This window comes from Sinocyclocheilus anshuiensis, unplaced genomic scaffold (genome assembly GCF_001515605.1).
Source record: "Sinocyclocheilus anshuiensis isolate Anshui unplaced genomic scaffold, SAMN03320099.WGS_v1.1 scaffold893, whole genome shotgun sequence".
NCBI classification, from domain to species: Eukaryota; Metazoa; Chordata; class Actinopteri; order Cypriniformes; family Cyprinidae; genus Sinocyclocheilus; species Sinocyclocheilus anshuiensis.
The window spans coordinates 58,018-74,533 of NW_015555766.1; the positions used below are offsets into that span (position 1 = coordinate 58,018).

Below are 16,516 nucleotides of genomic sequence, written 5' to 3' on the forward strand. Positions count from 1 at the left end.
AGAGAGAGAGAGAGAGAGAGAGAGAGAGAGAGAGAGAGAGAGAGAGAGCGAGAGAAAGAACTTGTATCATTTACTCATTGCGAGTAATAATGAAATGGACAGAAACTGAGATTTCACCGGTATAACCCTTCTCACGCACCTCTCGTTGTTGGTGACATCCAAGTGTCTGTGGATGGACAGGAAAGCCTGTTTGAGGAAGCTTATCCTCTTCCTCTCCTCTTCTTGTGATTGGTCAAAGATAGACTCCATTTCCTCCATGTAGCGTGGAGCATAACGTGTCACTTCCTCAAGAACCTTCTCATAGCGGGCTCGCACCTGCAAACAGGAATTTGCAGCCAGTTAGTCAGATGTGTTGTGTTTATGTGCCACTTCAGACTGCACTGGATGTTGAATGCAACTTCAAAACAATTTTGGGTAACACTTTACAATAAGGTTCCATTAGTTCATGTTAGTTAATGTGTTAACTAACATGAACAAGCAATGAACAATTCATTTATTACAGTATTCATTAATCTTTGTTAATGTCAGTTAATAAATGTCGTTTATTGTTAGTTCGTGTTAATTCACAGTGCATTAACTAATGTTAACAAGCACAACTTTTGATTTTAATAATGCATTAGTAAATGTTGAAATTAACATTAAGTAATTGTTAACTAATGAACCTTATTGTAAAGTGTTACCCAATTTTGAAATTGTCCAAGCAGTTTTTTCCAAACAATAAAAATGCATGGTTAACTTTTTATAAATAACTATAAAATATATACAGTGCCCTCCACTAATATTGGCACCCTTGGTAAATATGAGCAAAGGTGGCTGTGAAAATAAATATTCATCATTTATCTTTTTGATCTTTCATTAAAAAAATTCACAAAATTCTAACTTTTCATTGAAGTGAAACAATTGAAAGTGGGGGAAACTCATTATGAAATAAATGCTTTTCTGCAATGCATGTTGGCCACAATTATTGGCACTCCTATAAATTCTTATGAGTAAAATATCGCTGAATTATTAATAATAATTATTAATAATTCCCATTCATATTTACATTTTTTTAGCACACCAGGATGACTAGGAGCATGAAATTGTCCAGCCATGACTTCCTGTTCCACAGGATTATAAATATGAGGAACACAAAGGCCAAATTCCCTTAATCATCCATCACAAGGAGTAAAATCAAAGAATATAGTTGATGTGCAGAACAAGATTGTTGAGCTTCACAAAATAGAAAGTGGCTGTAAGAAAATAGCTAAAGCATTGAAAATCCCCATTTCCACCATTAAGGCAATAATTAAAAAGTGAAAGTATGGTGTACCATACTCGAAATTTGTGCTCTGCATTTAACCCATCCAAGTGCACACACACAGCATTGAGTAGTGAACAAACCACACACCCGGAGCAGTGGGCAGCCATTTTTGCTGCGGCACCGGGGAGCATTTGGGGGTTCGGTGCTTTGCTCAAGGGTCTCACCTCAGTTGTGGTATTGAAGGTGGAAGAGAGTGCTGGTCATTCACTCCCCCCACCGACAATTCCTGCCGGTACCGAGACTCGAACCCACGACCTTTGGGTTACAAGTCTGACTCTGACTCCCACAGAAGTTCCAATCAACTAAAGATGTTACAAATCTGCCTGGAAGAGGATGTGTGTCTATATTGTCCTAATGCATGGTGAGGAGGAGAGTTTGAGCGGCCAAAGACTCTCCGAGGATCACAGTTGGACAATGGCAGAGATTAGTTGAGTCTTGAGGTCAGAAAGCCTAAAAAAATATATCAAACAGCCCCTACATCACCACATGTTGTTTGAGAAGGTTTCAAGAAAAATCCTCCTCACTCATCCAAAAACAAACTCCAGCATATTCAGTTGACAGACACGACTGGAACTTCAAATGGGACTGGCTTCTATGGTCAAATGAAATTAAAAAAGAGCTTTTTGGCAGCAAACCCACCAGATGGGTTTGGTGCAAACAGGGATAAAACGTACCCCATGCCCACAGTCAAATATACTACTGGATCTTTAATGTTGTGGGCCGTTTATTCTGCCGGAGATCCTGGACATCTTGTTCAGATACATGGCATCATGGATTCTATCAAATACCAACAGATAAAAAATCTAAACCTGACTGGTCCTGGACATGGCATCATGAATTCTAATACCAACAGATAAAAAATCTAAACTGCCTCTGTTAGAAATCTTACAATGGGCCGTGGTTGGATCTTCCATCAGGACAATGATCCAAAACAAACATCAAAATTAACACAAAAATGTGTCACTGAGCACAAAATGAGGCATCTGCCATAGCCGTCCCAGTTCCCTGACCTGAATCCTATAGAAAAGCACCTATCTTTGCACCTGAGTTGATTCTCCACATCCTCTCTTTTCTGTTGAGTGCTGTAGATTAATTCTTGATCATTAAGTGTGCAATATATTGCATGATTTCACTGCATCATTAAGCAGCCTGTAAATGTAAACAGTGGCGGCTCGTCGGGGGAGGCAGGGGAGGCACAGCTTCCCCAAAAGTTTGAGGTGAAAATGGGAGGATGACTAGTTAATGTTAATAAAATTCACAATTCATTTCAATTCATGTCTCAGAATGTGTATTTTTTGTTTGTAATTTCACAGCTGTAATACCATAACATGCTACGGAAGTTGGAAAGCGCTGCTTTTCTATTGCGGATGTGCTGAATCTGCTGAATCTGCTGATGTAATTACAACCGCTAATGATAGAGAAGGGTAGGGGGAAGTCGGGGGAGAGCTGAGCTCTCGTGCCTCTGTTGGTAAAAAAAAATTAACCAATCACCATCAAGTATTCACTTTCAGCGCTGAGGAGTGTTGAGAAAAGAAACCTTGCAGAGGAGGCTAGCCTCCCTTCTGGTATATCAACCAATCATCATAGAGACATAAATTACGTGATATTAGTTTGAACGTCTCCCGCTGTGCTGATAATGTACCAAGTACTTATGATGAGTAGCTATATTGAATATTTGATCGCCAACAGATTTACCAAGCTGTCATTCAAACAGTATATATACAAATTTATGGAAAACAGCCTAAACTGGATATAGGCTACAGCAGTCTGCTTAATTAAATGGCGCAACAGGCAGCTCTCTTTTAACACAGACTTTTAAGAAGGGATGGATGTTTGCTTCAAGTGATAGGCCAGGTAAGTGAAATTATATTATCTTGCTGTATGTGTGTCATTTTCTGATTAAAAGCAACCAAAAAGCCATTTTAAAGTGGTTAAGCAAATAATAATAATAATCGGCAGGGATCCCCAGACCAATACCATTAGTGTGCCTCCTCTATTTTAAAACCCACGAGCCGCCACTAAATGTAAGTTTTAGCTAAATGTTTTTCTGCTTCCTTTTCCTGACTCGGATGATAAAAGACAATTTGAAACTCTGCTATTTTCTTTTGGATAGTCTCCTCCACACAACACTCACTTTCTCTGTCTCCTGGTGAGCAAGTTCGGTCTCTTCCTGGATCTTCCTCTGTTTCTCAATGGCAATGTCAGGGTTGCCTTGAGCATGGGCCTCCCGCTCACGAGCCATGTGTTCCTTACGGCAAGCTTTGTGAAATGCTGACTTGGCCTTCTCTAGCTGCCACAAAAAAAAAAAAAACACATCCAGGTCAGATTCATGTAGGACAGGTGTTAGTATTGCACACTCTATACATTCATTTTCAAAAATTCAACAGTTCATTATTCAACAATTACCATATGTAAACATTTATCTGGAGACATTTTTTGTCCCTACAATACTGTGTACAGAACAAATAAAATGAGAGAAATTTTAACCCCAGAACTACAATGCTTGCATTACCTTCTTCAGTCTCTTGGCCCAGGGCTTCTGAGCACGTGAGAAACCAGTTTCAAAATCCTGGGACTCTTTGAAACCTCCAAATATCTTCTTATGGAAAGTCTCCTTCTGCCACGTGCGGATGCGGTCTCCGTCCTCTGACACCAGAGCACGGCAGATGGAGGAGTGCAGTGAGGAGAAGCGGTCAGCAGAAGAGAGGAAGCACTGCCATGCTTGTAACAGAGAGCCGTAGAGAGGACCTGGACAAAGATGAAGACAAACATATTCATGAAATAAATGTGAGGACCATTTAAGGTCACAAAAAGAAACTTCTTCATCAGATACTAAACTAAAGATGTGGGCATCTCACATAAAACGCAAGTCACAGCTCTTTAACTATATGACATCTGTGCTGCTCTCGACAAAAGACTTAGTCTTTTACGTTATCTTCAAAATATTACTCATACTAATCTTTTTCAGTATGCAGTATGTACACACTCAACAGTATGCAAAATTTTATGTGCATTTAAAACCAACATTTGCTAAAATGTGGGAAATATTGTATCCAGTGCAAATTTGTTGTTTCATTTCCAGTGTGGCATATAACATTTCACCTGTGATTACTACTTTCTCCTTCTCATTATTTATTTATTATTTGATCATTCTGTCAAAACTGAACTTATTCTCAGACTAAATTTGATCAAATAAAATTAATAATAATCATTTTTATTCCCGAGATGAATTTGAATTAAACAACATAGTGAAGTCAAATGACAACATTATAGCATGTGTTTAGCATAGTTCTAACATTAATTAAATAAACATAAGGTAAACACTGAGGTAAGCATAAGCTCAATAAAACATTTATTGTTATTTACGCCATACTATTTTTAAATACCATGAAGTATACAGTAAGCAATATGCTTGTATTGTTTGTCAAAAATATCAAAATGCAAACGAAAATGCAACTCTAAACATAATGAATTAAAATAGTGAGGTCATGTCACAATCATTTAGCATACTAGCATTACTGTAATGTTGTAAAGTAAACATAACATAAAACATCATTTACTATTATGCATACTTTTTTAATAACATGCAATATACAGTATATACTGCACAGTATGCAATACGAAATATGCTAGTATTGTGTTCTAAACATTTAACATTTGATTGAAAATTCAAACTAATAATTTTAAATTATTTTATTTTAATTAATATTATTTTTTAATCATAATAAAATAATCAGGAAGTTAATCATTGATTGTTCCTTAACTTTTTGAATTAAATAACAGTCATGTTAAATTAGCATTTAATTAGAACTGTTGTAATGTTATAAGAAAACAACATAAGTAAACGTGACATAAATAATTTACAATTATTTACTACACTGAACAAAATTATAAATGCAACACTTTTGTTTTTGCTTATAATTTTGTTCAGTGTATTATGAATGCTATTTTTTATATAACAAGCCATATACATTTATTTTGTATATTGCGATTTCCCCCCACTTTCCATTGTTTTACTTCAATGATAGGTCAGAATTTTGTGAATTTTTTAATGACCGATCAAAAGGATAAACAATGCAGATTTATTTTCACAGCCAATTTTGCTCATATTTACCAAGGGTGCCAATATTAGTGGAGGGTACTGTATATTTATATAATAAATTAATACAAATGCTGTTATTTAGAACATACTATTCATTTTCAATCCTGAAAAAAAATATTTTTAGAAATTTTTCTTGAGGATAGAATCAGCATGGAATAAATTACATTTTAAAATATATTAAAATAGAAAACATTTGTAATTGTAACTTACAATTGTAAGTTGCAATGATATTTCAAAATATAAATGTTTTTTTTTACTGTATCTTTAATCAAATATATATATAAAAAATATTGGTCCATATATCAGATAGGATTTCAACCCAGGTCCTCTTGAATGCCAATCAAAAATGTCACTTTACACATATTAGGGATTACTAAATTGTGTTGTTTAAAAGTACAGTCATCTGTTTTTTTTTTCTTTGCATTTTATTGATTATATTAATATACAGTACATACTGCACAATATGCAGGAAGCAATTTGTTTTCTGTTCAGAACATCTTGATCAAAAATGCAGTACTCACTAGCATCCACTAGGGGTTTCCACTTGGTACTCCATTCGCTAAGTTGCTGCGCGTACTGTCTCTCGACCCTGGCCCTCTCTTGGAAACATGCCACTATATCATTACATGCCTGGAAGGCATCTTCGGTCCTCTTCACTGTCCGCTGGTAATTCCCTGGCTGAGACACAGACAGATAGAACATGGATGAAACTAAAAGGTTAATTGTAAAATATAGAGGGAAAAGAAAATGAAAGAATAGCACTTGGCACTAAAGGTTTGTAGGCTGTTTAAGAGGTCAAGAGTGAGGTATTTACTGTACGACACAGGAAAGACGTCCCTCTCTCCTCTGAGGGACTGGCCTCATTTCTTTTCCAGCAGGGTCACTGAGTTTGTTTGCTATGGACTTGACAAGTTAGCAGTATTGGGTAAGGTTTGTTTCGAATATAAACATCCAAAGACAACATGTGGTGTAGAAAACCAGAACCCAATTCAAATATTATTCCCCCGAAAAAAAACAACAACAAAAAAAACATCTGCGACTAGATGAGCACCATCAAGTCGAGAAAATTCAGGCCACAGTAAGTGGGGCATCACATGGACAGTGCAGTGAAAGGGGTTGATTAACTGTAATAACACGATAAATGAGAGAGAATGAGGGAGGAGGGCGAACATAATGACATTTCCAGAATGGGCGTCGTGTTTGCTGATGTGGAGTGTGTTCTTCCATTTTATTAGCGGCTCCCCTACAATTTTATCAATTCATCTCTCTCCTCTACATCTTCCTTCTGTGTTATTCTTTGTCGGCTCTTCCTCTTTCTCTTTCTCTTAGCTGTGGTTTGCACCACGTATTTTCCCCAGTCTGAGGAAAAAGTAAAAACAGCTGAGGAATCTCAACTCCGGCCAAGAGCGGTGCAGAACAGCACCTGCCAACCAATCAGAGAATCACAGAAATCAAACAAATAACACAATCCCTGTCAAACGGAATATAACATTCAGCTGGACTCAAAGCTGCACAATATTTAAGCAGAACTGTTTTACTGATCAAACAAGCCTATTTAAAAATCAACCCCATTCAACTCTGGCTGAAACTTTTTGCATTTCATCACTGCAATCTACAGCCAGTGCTGTGGTTAACCAATCACAGCGTCTCGGATGAAAACAAAAACCCTACAGCGCTCAGTTCTGGTCAGTGGCCAGCGAATTAAAAGGTAGGACATGCAACAAAACCCTTGCAGGCTATAGCAGTGCGGTTGTTGTAAACTGACAGAACATCGTTGGTCAGAGCATTTCACCTAAAACCGTAGCACTGGCCCAGCTCCAGATGGGATGGCAACTCTGCAAAAAGAGCTGAGGCTAAAAAGAGAGCTGAGGAGAATCTTAAACAGCTTCATACAGCTCTCAAAGAGCACTAGATGTCATTGATAATAAAAACAAATCACCACAGGAAACTCCATAAATATTCATCAGATAAAACTCACCTACAATGTATATGTGGGATACAATTACATGCATATTCAATTACTGTAAATGCAAAACGACTTTTTAGCAATGAAAATACATTTTAATGATCATTTGGTCCCAAAAAACCCCCCAAATTACCTACTTTATCGGGACAAGCCAACTGCCCCCAGGAAAAGGAATATAAATCAATTTAATAAATAGATTAAATAATATCTTAATGGAAATCTAAAAATGCTTTCTGGTTTCTGTTGGGCTTCCAGGAGGCTTAGGCGATAGAAAATAGCATTACTTCAAAATAAAGACAACAGTGCTGAGGAGAAGGTTTCCAGTATAATGCAGTAATGCTTTGGATAAAAGCAACTGCTAAATAACTGCTTGCTATTTACTTTCTAACTAAATATAAGTTTGAACATGAACATGACAGTTAATAGTGCCTATATGTAATTATATATACAGTATCATCACATAATTACCATTATTAGTATCATAAGAACCTATTAGGAATAGTTTGCCTAATATAAAACAGAAAACTAAATGTTAAAAATTTGAAACATGAGCAAATACACATAATTTTTATCCATAGGGCGTTTTAAGGTTAAGACAGAAAGACTTCTGAACATGCCAAATGTGAAAATACTACAGAATTGCTACAGTCTAAAAAATACTGTGAGTATTACTGAGTACTATTTTCAAACATTTATAAAGGTATTAAAAGGCAAGGTTCTGCATGATCCCCAGCAGCACTGGAGAGCAGAAAAGCAAACCGATTGGGGAGCTGAGAGACAAAAGCTGAGCTAATTAAAATGGGTGGCGGCACAATGGATGAAATTTACAGACTGAGATTAAACTTTAAAGAACCATAAAACATGCTGCAGTAGTCTCAAAGAAGTAAAATAGACTTCACTTGAATATTAATCTTCATTTGGTTAATGTAGAGTGTTCAGAAGCTTTTGTGAAGCATTCCACTTTAATGTCCAAACACATCTTGTCATCTGTTGTTGCTCCAACTGTTTAGGTGTTAAAACTAGGGATGCATGGGCCCGATACTGAGCTTCTGTACGCTGTACGAACAAACGCCGATACCACACAGCATGTGATCAGTGCCATATTCAGACAAAGAAACACCGACAACAGAACAACAGACAGCAGAATGGAGTTATAAGAGATTAAGGATGTCTACGAAGTATATGTATGCAATGAATATAATGTTAAACTTTCAGTATTAACGCCTGTATAGCTGATGTGCGCGAGCTGATAAACAAAGCTTGTCGAGTGAATATATCTTTCTCACAGACAGCACTGGAAAGCTTGTAGTTCGGTCGGATATGTCAAAAACAAGTAAGTAAAACAATGCACAAGTTACTTAACGGTAGGGTTTCTGGAGAAAGTGAATCTAGCAGCCTGTGTGAAATGCGCTGGGCTGTACTGTTCTACAAATACAATATTGTACAAATATCTGCAGGCGTTGCGCGTGTTTTGCTTGCTTGAGTGTTTCTGCATTATATGAGTTGCTTTGGAATATAAATCGCAGCACGTTTCAGATGAAAAAACGCAACTTCTATTTCTGAAAATATCAGTTAGGAGATTTGATTCCCTGCATTATTACAGCAAAGCGTGTGATTACAGTACTGAGCCGCTGCAATGGAGCAGCTCTAATACTGTATCGGGCGAGTACTGGAAAAAGTGGTATCGTTGCATCCCTAGTTAAAACCAAGTCAAGCTACATCGTGCATGTCTGCTAACACATACATAAAGCAGAAGCGGATGGTATTTTCTAGAGGTTCATCACCCTGTCTGAGTCATTGCTGTTCTTCCTCCCCCTCTCACTTACCATCCAGAAGCTCTGATTGTTGGCATCCTCAGGGCCTGTCTCTGCCGAGAGTGTTGACATGATGGAGTCTGGTATAGAGATATGATAAACAACATTTTAAGGCATTAAAGGTGTACAAATTTTCCTCATTGAAACAGTTTTACAGAAAAAGTAGCTAATAGTACCTTTGAAAAACGTTTAAAATCAACTATATTCACATGAGATGACCACAGTGTTTTATGCTACATAGGGCAGGTCGCCTCGTGGAAGCCGCCATGTTGAGATCACATGACAAGCTGAATGCTACTCACTTCACCTCAGTAAACCCCTGTTATTGGATACTTTCATTTGTGGATTAAATTTATCCTTGCTGACTAATGAATATCAAATGTCTACAGTGGCATCGAATAAACAAAAACATTTGTTTTTGCTTGATTCTGCATCCACACCACTAGGTGTCAGTATAAGTCCAAAATGCCTGGTGAATCAAATAGCACAACAAACAAAAACAGTTACTGATGCATCTTTAGAACAAAATTACTAGTAGTTTTTTTCTTCGTTTAGCTGTGAGAAATAGAGGTCAGTAGTTGGGCTAGTACTCTCCATTCGACATTCCAGAGGGACAAATGGCTGGAATTTATTTCTAGCTTGTCTTAACAGGCAGACAATAGTCAGATATGTGTGACAGAGCTGAATCGCATAGCCTACTGTGTCTAATAGCATGCAGGGAGGGCCTTGTGTTTTACAAGCTTTCTTCTATTTAAACTACAGTTTACGAACTGCGTCGGGAAGTGCATGGCTCCAACAAACAAGTTTAATGGTTTTGAAGTCTAGTTCTTGAAGAAAGGAGGGTAGTTATATTCAAGTTTGTTTACAGAGGATAAAAGAGCTTTCTGGATGAAAAATGTGTTGCTGACTAGTTAAAGTGTAAAAAATGAAATGGCTCAAAGCAGATGTAAGTGTTGAAGTGGGTTACAGTCAGACAGATAGTGCTTAATACTCTCCACTGCTATCTGCCTTGATCCAGAGCTCTGGGCTTTGACATTTGAGCCATCCCAAAATAAACAGGGGTGAAAGTTCACCAACACAAACACATACTCAAAGACACACACAAATACACTTCTCTTCTTAAACCACACGTTCATGAGCTCTTTGACACAAATGCTTGCAAATACAAGCCCATGTGGCCCACACAGGAACATGTTTGAGCTGCCCTGAACACACACATACCAGAAACACACGCCATTGACAGCACATTTGTTTCTATACATGCAATAAACCACATTTTGTCACAAGACATGGAGAGAGAACAAGATGACAGAAGGGAAGTGCATGAACAAGCTGTTATTTGTCTTTTCTACTCTCTCTCTCTCTCTCTCTTAGAGGGTCCATGCAGCCTCAGTGCATTATCCCACACTGTCTCTTCCTATCGCCTTTTCCCATTGCAGGGGTCATGGGTAGAGTAAATCACTTTATATTTGAACTTTAACCTCACTTCCTGTTCCCCCCTGTTCCTCTCCCTCCAGACAGTCTTGTGCTCTCAGAGAATATGAGCAGGGACGAGCTTAAAGGGACAGTTCACCCAAAAATGAAAATTCTGTCTTTAATTTCTTATCCTTTTGTTATTCTAAATCTATTTGATTTTGTTTTGTGAAAGACAAAATGTTTTGAAAAATGTGGTTTGTTGAACAGAGAATGCCTTCCAAAAGGAGGCAAAAGCATCATAAAAGAATCATAAAAGTGATTCATATGATTCATACACTATATTCCAAGTCTTCTGTAGCTTTATGTGAGGAACAGACTGACATGTACATTACTTTAAGTTAGATCTTTGGAATTAAATTTAGTTATTTAAAAAAAAAACATCTGAATAAATCGTTCATAAATCAGACTGATTCAGTTCTTAAAGTTGATATGTAATGGAAGAAATAACAGGTCTTTTCTTCCATATTGTGACATACATCAGAGTGGAACAGATTATGAAAAAAGAAAAAATATATAGGACTTGGTTCTATCCATTGTTTGTTAATTGAATAAAGGCAGATGTAAATACAGGTTTTTGGTCAACTGTAAGAAAAAGGCGGGTTTTATGCAGACTTAGCGACTGGAGAAATCCGACATATTTCACCAGAGAGAAATCTGTCATTTCCCCGAAAGATTCAGATATGACATTGCAATTAAAAATTTGCAAATAAATAAATAATAAAAAATTAAACATCCATGGATAAATCGTTCAATACGATGCGTTTAGAAAATAGATAGGGTGAATACTAAATGGGAAGATTTTCAGTAAATTAATATTTAAATTTCAGTCTGTTTTTCACTCAAAACATGAATTCAGAAGACACATAGAAAATGTATTGCACAAGCCAATTTTCTATACTTTTATGATGCTTTTACATCAGTTTAGAAGATTACACAATTTCGTCTGCATTCACAACTGCATGGGGGGAAAAATCAACTACATTCATCAAAAGTTCTCCTTTTTTGTTCCAAAGAAGACAAAGTTATGTGGGTTTAAAGCAACATGAGGGTGACTATGTGATAACAGTGTTTTCATTTTTTCCACTGTTGCCTGTTTGCATTCAGCCTTTTGTGTGAGGTTAACCTAACAGTCTCCAGAAGGGTTTAATTTTCATAGCCCATCTCTGAAAGTGAAGTGACGTGTGGCCAAGTATGGTGACCCATACTCGGAATTTGTGCTCTGCATTTAACCCATCCAAGTGCACACACACACAGCAGTGAGTAGTGAACAAACACACACACATACAGCGAACACACACCCGGAGCAGTGGGCAGCCAATGCTGTGGCGCCCGGGGAGCCGTTGGGGGTACGGTGCCTTGCTCGAGGGTCTCACCTCAGTCATGGTATTGAAGGTGGAGAGAACGCCGGTTTTTCACTCCCCCCACCAACAATTCCTGCCGGACCTGAGACTCGAACCCACGACCTTCGGGTTACAAGTCCGACTCTCTATCCATTAGGCCATGACTGCCCCCGTGGATCACACTGGACCCTCACGCAAATGTATGTACAATTAAATAAAAGGATGAACACATCTGCTTGACTGAATTAAATGATCACTACCTGGGGATAAATTGTTAATAGATTGAATTGTTGAGGTACTCTAAAACGTCTAAGAAAAAACCCCATCTAAAACAGCAAGTTATAAAGAACTGAATTTTGAAGAAGACAGAAGTACATTCAAAATGGAGATCAAAAACTATTTGAACGTTTTGAAAGGTCCTGTAACTGGAGAGGAGGGAATGACCCATTTCTCTGAAAATATCATCATGACGTTGCTGTGAATCTACCTCTTTTCTCCCCCTTTTCAAAGCCCCTCAAACCCCCATACCCCTCACCCACCCTGGCTCTCTTTTTCTCTCCTCCCCCTGTCCCCGTTTTGAGTGTCACTCAACACACACCCACACACTGAAGAAATATATGGCAACTTATGAATGCATCAGACAGAAATAGTATATGAATTCTGCAGAACTCATCAATTCAATGTGATCTAACTTGACACAAACACATAATAAATAACAGAAGGACAGAGAGAAAAGAGACAACAGACTCACCTCTAACTTTTTCAGGGAAAGTTTCCTTTTAGTTTACACTTTCCTTTTCTGAAGTAACAGATCACCTCTTTTCTGCTGGCTTTTCCACTTTTAAGATCACCATATGGTTATGGTGTGTTCTGGACACACTCTTTCTTCTCTTCTCTGTCTTTGACCCGCTGTCAGTGTTTAATGAGGTGGCTTCCTGTCACTTTCTTTCTCTCCTCTCCGCTCCTCTCCTCCCTCTCTCTAGATTCCCCTTCTTTCCGAAGCAGCTGTGGGCGACCAGACTTTTCGCTCTGTGGATCATACTACATGACAACACTCCTCCCTCTCCATCTCTCTCTCTCTTTCTCCCTCTCCCTCTGATTTAAGCACAGAGTTGCTCCTCACAGTAAAGTGGTAGGCTAATGAAGTGAGTTCAGTCCAGACAATTAGTTTATATAGTTGAATATTGTTCATTCATACCGTGTTATCTAATGTGGTTAACTAATGTTTACAAATTAAACCTTATTGTAAAGTGTTACAGATTTCATCTTCTGTGAATTTTTGTCTTTTGTAACAACTACATTTATTACATTTATTTCTGTCACAATTTACCTACCTCATAAGTGCTTACTCTCACAGTTCCCATGGTCTCAGGAGGTCCACGCAACAGCTGCCTGGCGCTGGCACATCCAGTGGTTCTTAGGGAGGGGAGATGAGAGAAGACCCTCAGATTGTGTGAGAACAAAGGTCTGTGACTCAGTATTACAAATATAGCAGCTGTTGTACACACTGACAAGAGCCCATCCCAATTATCTCTGCATGGTTCAATTATATTTTTATAATCTCAGCATTAGTAATAGCATTTTGAGAATTAAAATAATGAACCCTCTCTGTTCTATCTCTGTGCTATTCTTAAAAGCCAATGTGTATCAGGGGTCAAACATCCCACCCTCGCCCCTCTCCACAGAATCACATAATAATAACCTATTTATCTATTTACAATATTTTACATATTTACTGTATTACATTAGCTGCTAGAAAACAATACAAAAAATAAATATAGAATAAAGTAAAAAGTCAAATAAAGTATAGAAATATCTCAAAAGCCTGTATAGTATCTGTTGATCCAGTGATATGATTCTTGCTTTTAAAGGTCCAAAACCTGTCCGAGTATACAACCAAATACAGCTTTAAAAATATACAACTTTTGATGAGCCAATAAAAATTGTTTAATCTCAAACTTGTAATATAAAGTATACTATTCCAACTTCAGCGGGTACAATTTAGGGGAAAAAACGTGAATTCAATTAATAATGATAATAAAAAAAAAAACTCTAACAACAAAAATAAATATCACTTTTAAACGGCATCTTGTCTGATTGAATTTTGTAAAGGCGCTATTAACGGACGCCTACAGGCAGGTCCTACTGAGGATATAAAACCGCCACACTGGGGGTGGAAGAGCCCTCACTCTGCCGTGGTAGAAACTGGTGCAGCGTGTGTGGGTAAGTGCTTTCCCCCTCTCTTCCTTCATTGTTAAACGTATTTATTGTTTTATCAGGGATTTATGTCGTAGTAGTCATTAACATAAGACTATTGTAGGTTAATGCGTTTTATTTGGTTAAGTTTCTAGTCGGCGTTACCGTCACCACGTGGCGCGCGTAGATGTACCCACAGTTATTTGCCTCTAAAATTAGAGAAGCAACATCTATTTTAACTGAAGGCGCTGCTCATCTCAGCCGCTCGCTGAACAGCAGACGCAGAGAGAGAGCTGTGTGCACGCTGACCTCGCGACGGTGCGTCAGTACCAGCGATCACAGACTCGCTAAGGTTTGTCCAAGAAGTCGCTAGATTTGTCGGTAGTCGCTTTTTTGGAAAAGTCGCCAGGGGGTCTGAAAAGTAGCTAAATCTAGCGACAAAGTCGCTAAATTGGCAACACCGCTTATCTGTGGACATCTGCTTTTTCTTTTGCAGAAGACCGAGTGTAAAGTCTACAGGTCTTGTCACTGCTGCTTTCAGGTGAGATACAGCCTAACGTTAATCGCTTTATAATCTATGGTTTGTAAAATGCTTCTGTGATGTGGTAGCACTGGGCTCTGAACTCATGTGAAGACTTAGTGCAGTTTTGCTCCTGACATGGCAGAATCTGAGAAGCGCTGTTGAAGTGGAATCAAAAAAGCTATTAAATGTGACCTGCGTTGTAACCTTTTTTCTTCTTTCAGAGTGGAATCTGGTGACGTGAGCGTGGCCTGTGGACGAGCTTCTGCCTTCCTGCAAATGCTGTTTAATGTTTAAGAGATTCATGACAAAACAAATGCTGGTAGCTCGTGTAAATGTATAGCTTTAACCCTGTTTTTTCTAATAGATTGACTACCATTGGCATTAAATGAGATTTTGAAACCCATGAAGCTTGCTGTTGGTTTCAGATTACTTGATTTGGAAAATGCTGTTCCTGTTCCCACAAGTCATTGAAAATGGTCAAAGCTAATAGTTTGTTGTACGTTTAACGTTGTGCTTAATCAAAAATGTGTAATTGGCTAAACAAAAAAGTAAAGTGAGAACCCTGTTAAACTTTTAAGTTTATATATAATTTTTTTATTTTTTTTTTAAATGGCTGGTTTTAATCAGACAATCATGTTGAAGGTCCTGCCCTGGAAGGGGCCACCTTCCTGCAGAGTTTAACTCCAACCCTAAACTACTAGCTAATCCAGTTCAGCAGGGTTATTTGAATGAGGGGTTTTCAAACTCGGGGTTCCCACACTTCTTGAAAGTACTTGAATTTCAGACATGGATTCAAGGCCTGGAAAGTAATTGGAAAACAAACAGGTCCCTGAAAGTGCTTGAATTAAATTTGAAATTGTTTATGGCGCTATTTAAAAAAAATTGTCCTATGTTCTGTCAAAGACCGAACAAGCGGCACTAATGATTGGGGGTGGAGATGGGGGAGGGCGAAAAAAAAAAAACGTTGACGCCCAGCCTAGAGCCCCGAGCGGGACAGTTTTCTTAAGCCCACTCCCCCTGAATTTCTGACCATTACCGCCCGCTCCCGCAACGTGTGTCACGCTCCCGCAAACGTTCTTATTGTATATATTGCATCAACGAAAATAGTTCCAAATATAGTTAACAGCTGAGCCGCTACGCATTTCTAAAAGCAAACAGTCGAGTTTCATTCATGAATGAAAGCGTGTTTTTGAACGAATCTAGTGAGTCAGTGATTCATAATTACCCATACATAAAGATTTCATTTCTGAATGAATCAGCTGTTCAAACGAATCAATTGAATGAATGATTCAGTGATAAAATCAGTGACTTACCGCCACCTGCTGGTGGTGCTGGTGGATTTAGTTTCATTTTTAGCGTATAATTTCAGTTATTTAAATCATTTAATTTCTGTATTCAAAATTTTGTATTTAAAACAATCTCCACATGAATGTATGAATTTAATTGCACCCATGCCAGCCTCAGTAAATGTCTGAAAATGTACCTACAAGCCACTTTTGTGTTCTTCTGTGCCACCTCTGTAGTACAAATTAATTTATTAATACTAATTTCATATGATTGGTAACTTATGTCTTATTCTGCTTATTATATTGTTTTAAATATAAATTTTAAAAGGCTTATAAACATTTTTAAATTTGACATGATTGGTAACTTATTTGTCTTATTCTACTTATTATATTGTTTTAAATAGAAATTTTAAAAAGCTTATAAACATACATTTTTAAATTTGACAGATGAAAATGATGCCATTACAAAGGTAAAAAGAAAATACTCCTGTAAGTCACTTTAAGGAGTCA

At 37.7% G+C, this 16,516-nt stretch overlaps 1 protein-coding gene and 1 long non-coding RNA gene across 2 annotated transcripts in view; one reads left to right on the forward strand and one right to left on the reverse strand.

The window, feature by feature from the left end:
- Window positions 1–13,029, reverse strand: part of LOC107674129 (protein kinase C and casein kinase substrate in neurons protein 2) — a 16,826-nt gene extending 3,797 nt beyond the window's left edge. The window contains exons 1-6 of the mRNA XM_016468027.1: window positions 12,753–13,029; window positions 9,198–9,265; window positions 5,927–6,083; window positions 3,816–4,051; window positions 3,438–3,593; window positions 75–315 (exon numbers count right to left, since the gene is read on the reverse strand). Coding sequence (XP_016323513.1) covers window positions 75–315; window positions 3,438–3,593; window positions 3,816–4,051; window positions 5,927–6,083; window positions 9,198–9,257 — 850 coding nt within the window. The 5' untranslated portion in view covers window positions 9,258–9,265; window positions 12,753–13,029. The remainder of the gene's footprint in view (window positions 1–74; window positions 316–3,437; window positions 3,594–3,815; window positions 4,052–5,926; window positions 6,084–9,197; window positions 9,266–12,752) is intronic.
- Window positions 13,030–14,170: 1,141 nt separating this feature from the next.
- LOC107674144 (uncharacterized) lies at window positions 14,171–15,127 on the forward strand. Its single transcript, XR_001632481.1, has 3 exons — window positions 14,171–14,224; window positions 14,694–14,738; window positions 14,942–15,127. It is a non-coding gene; the product is annotated as an uncharacterized LOC107674144 (long non-coding RNA).
- Window positions 15,128–16,516: the final 1,389 nt, after the last annotated feature.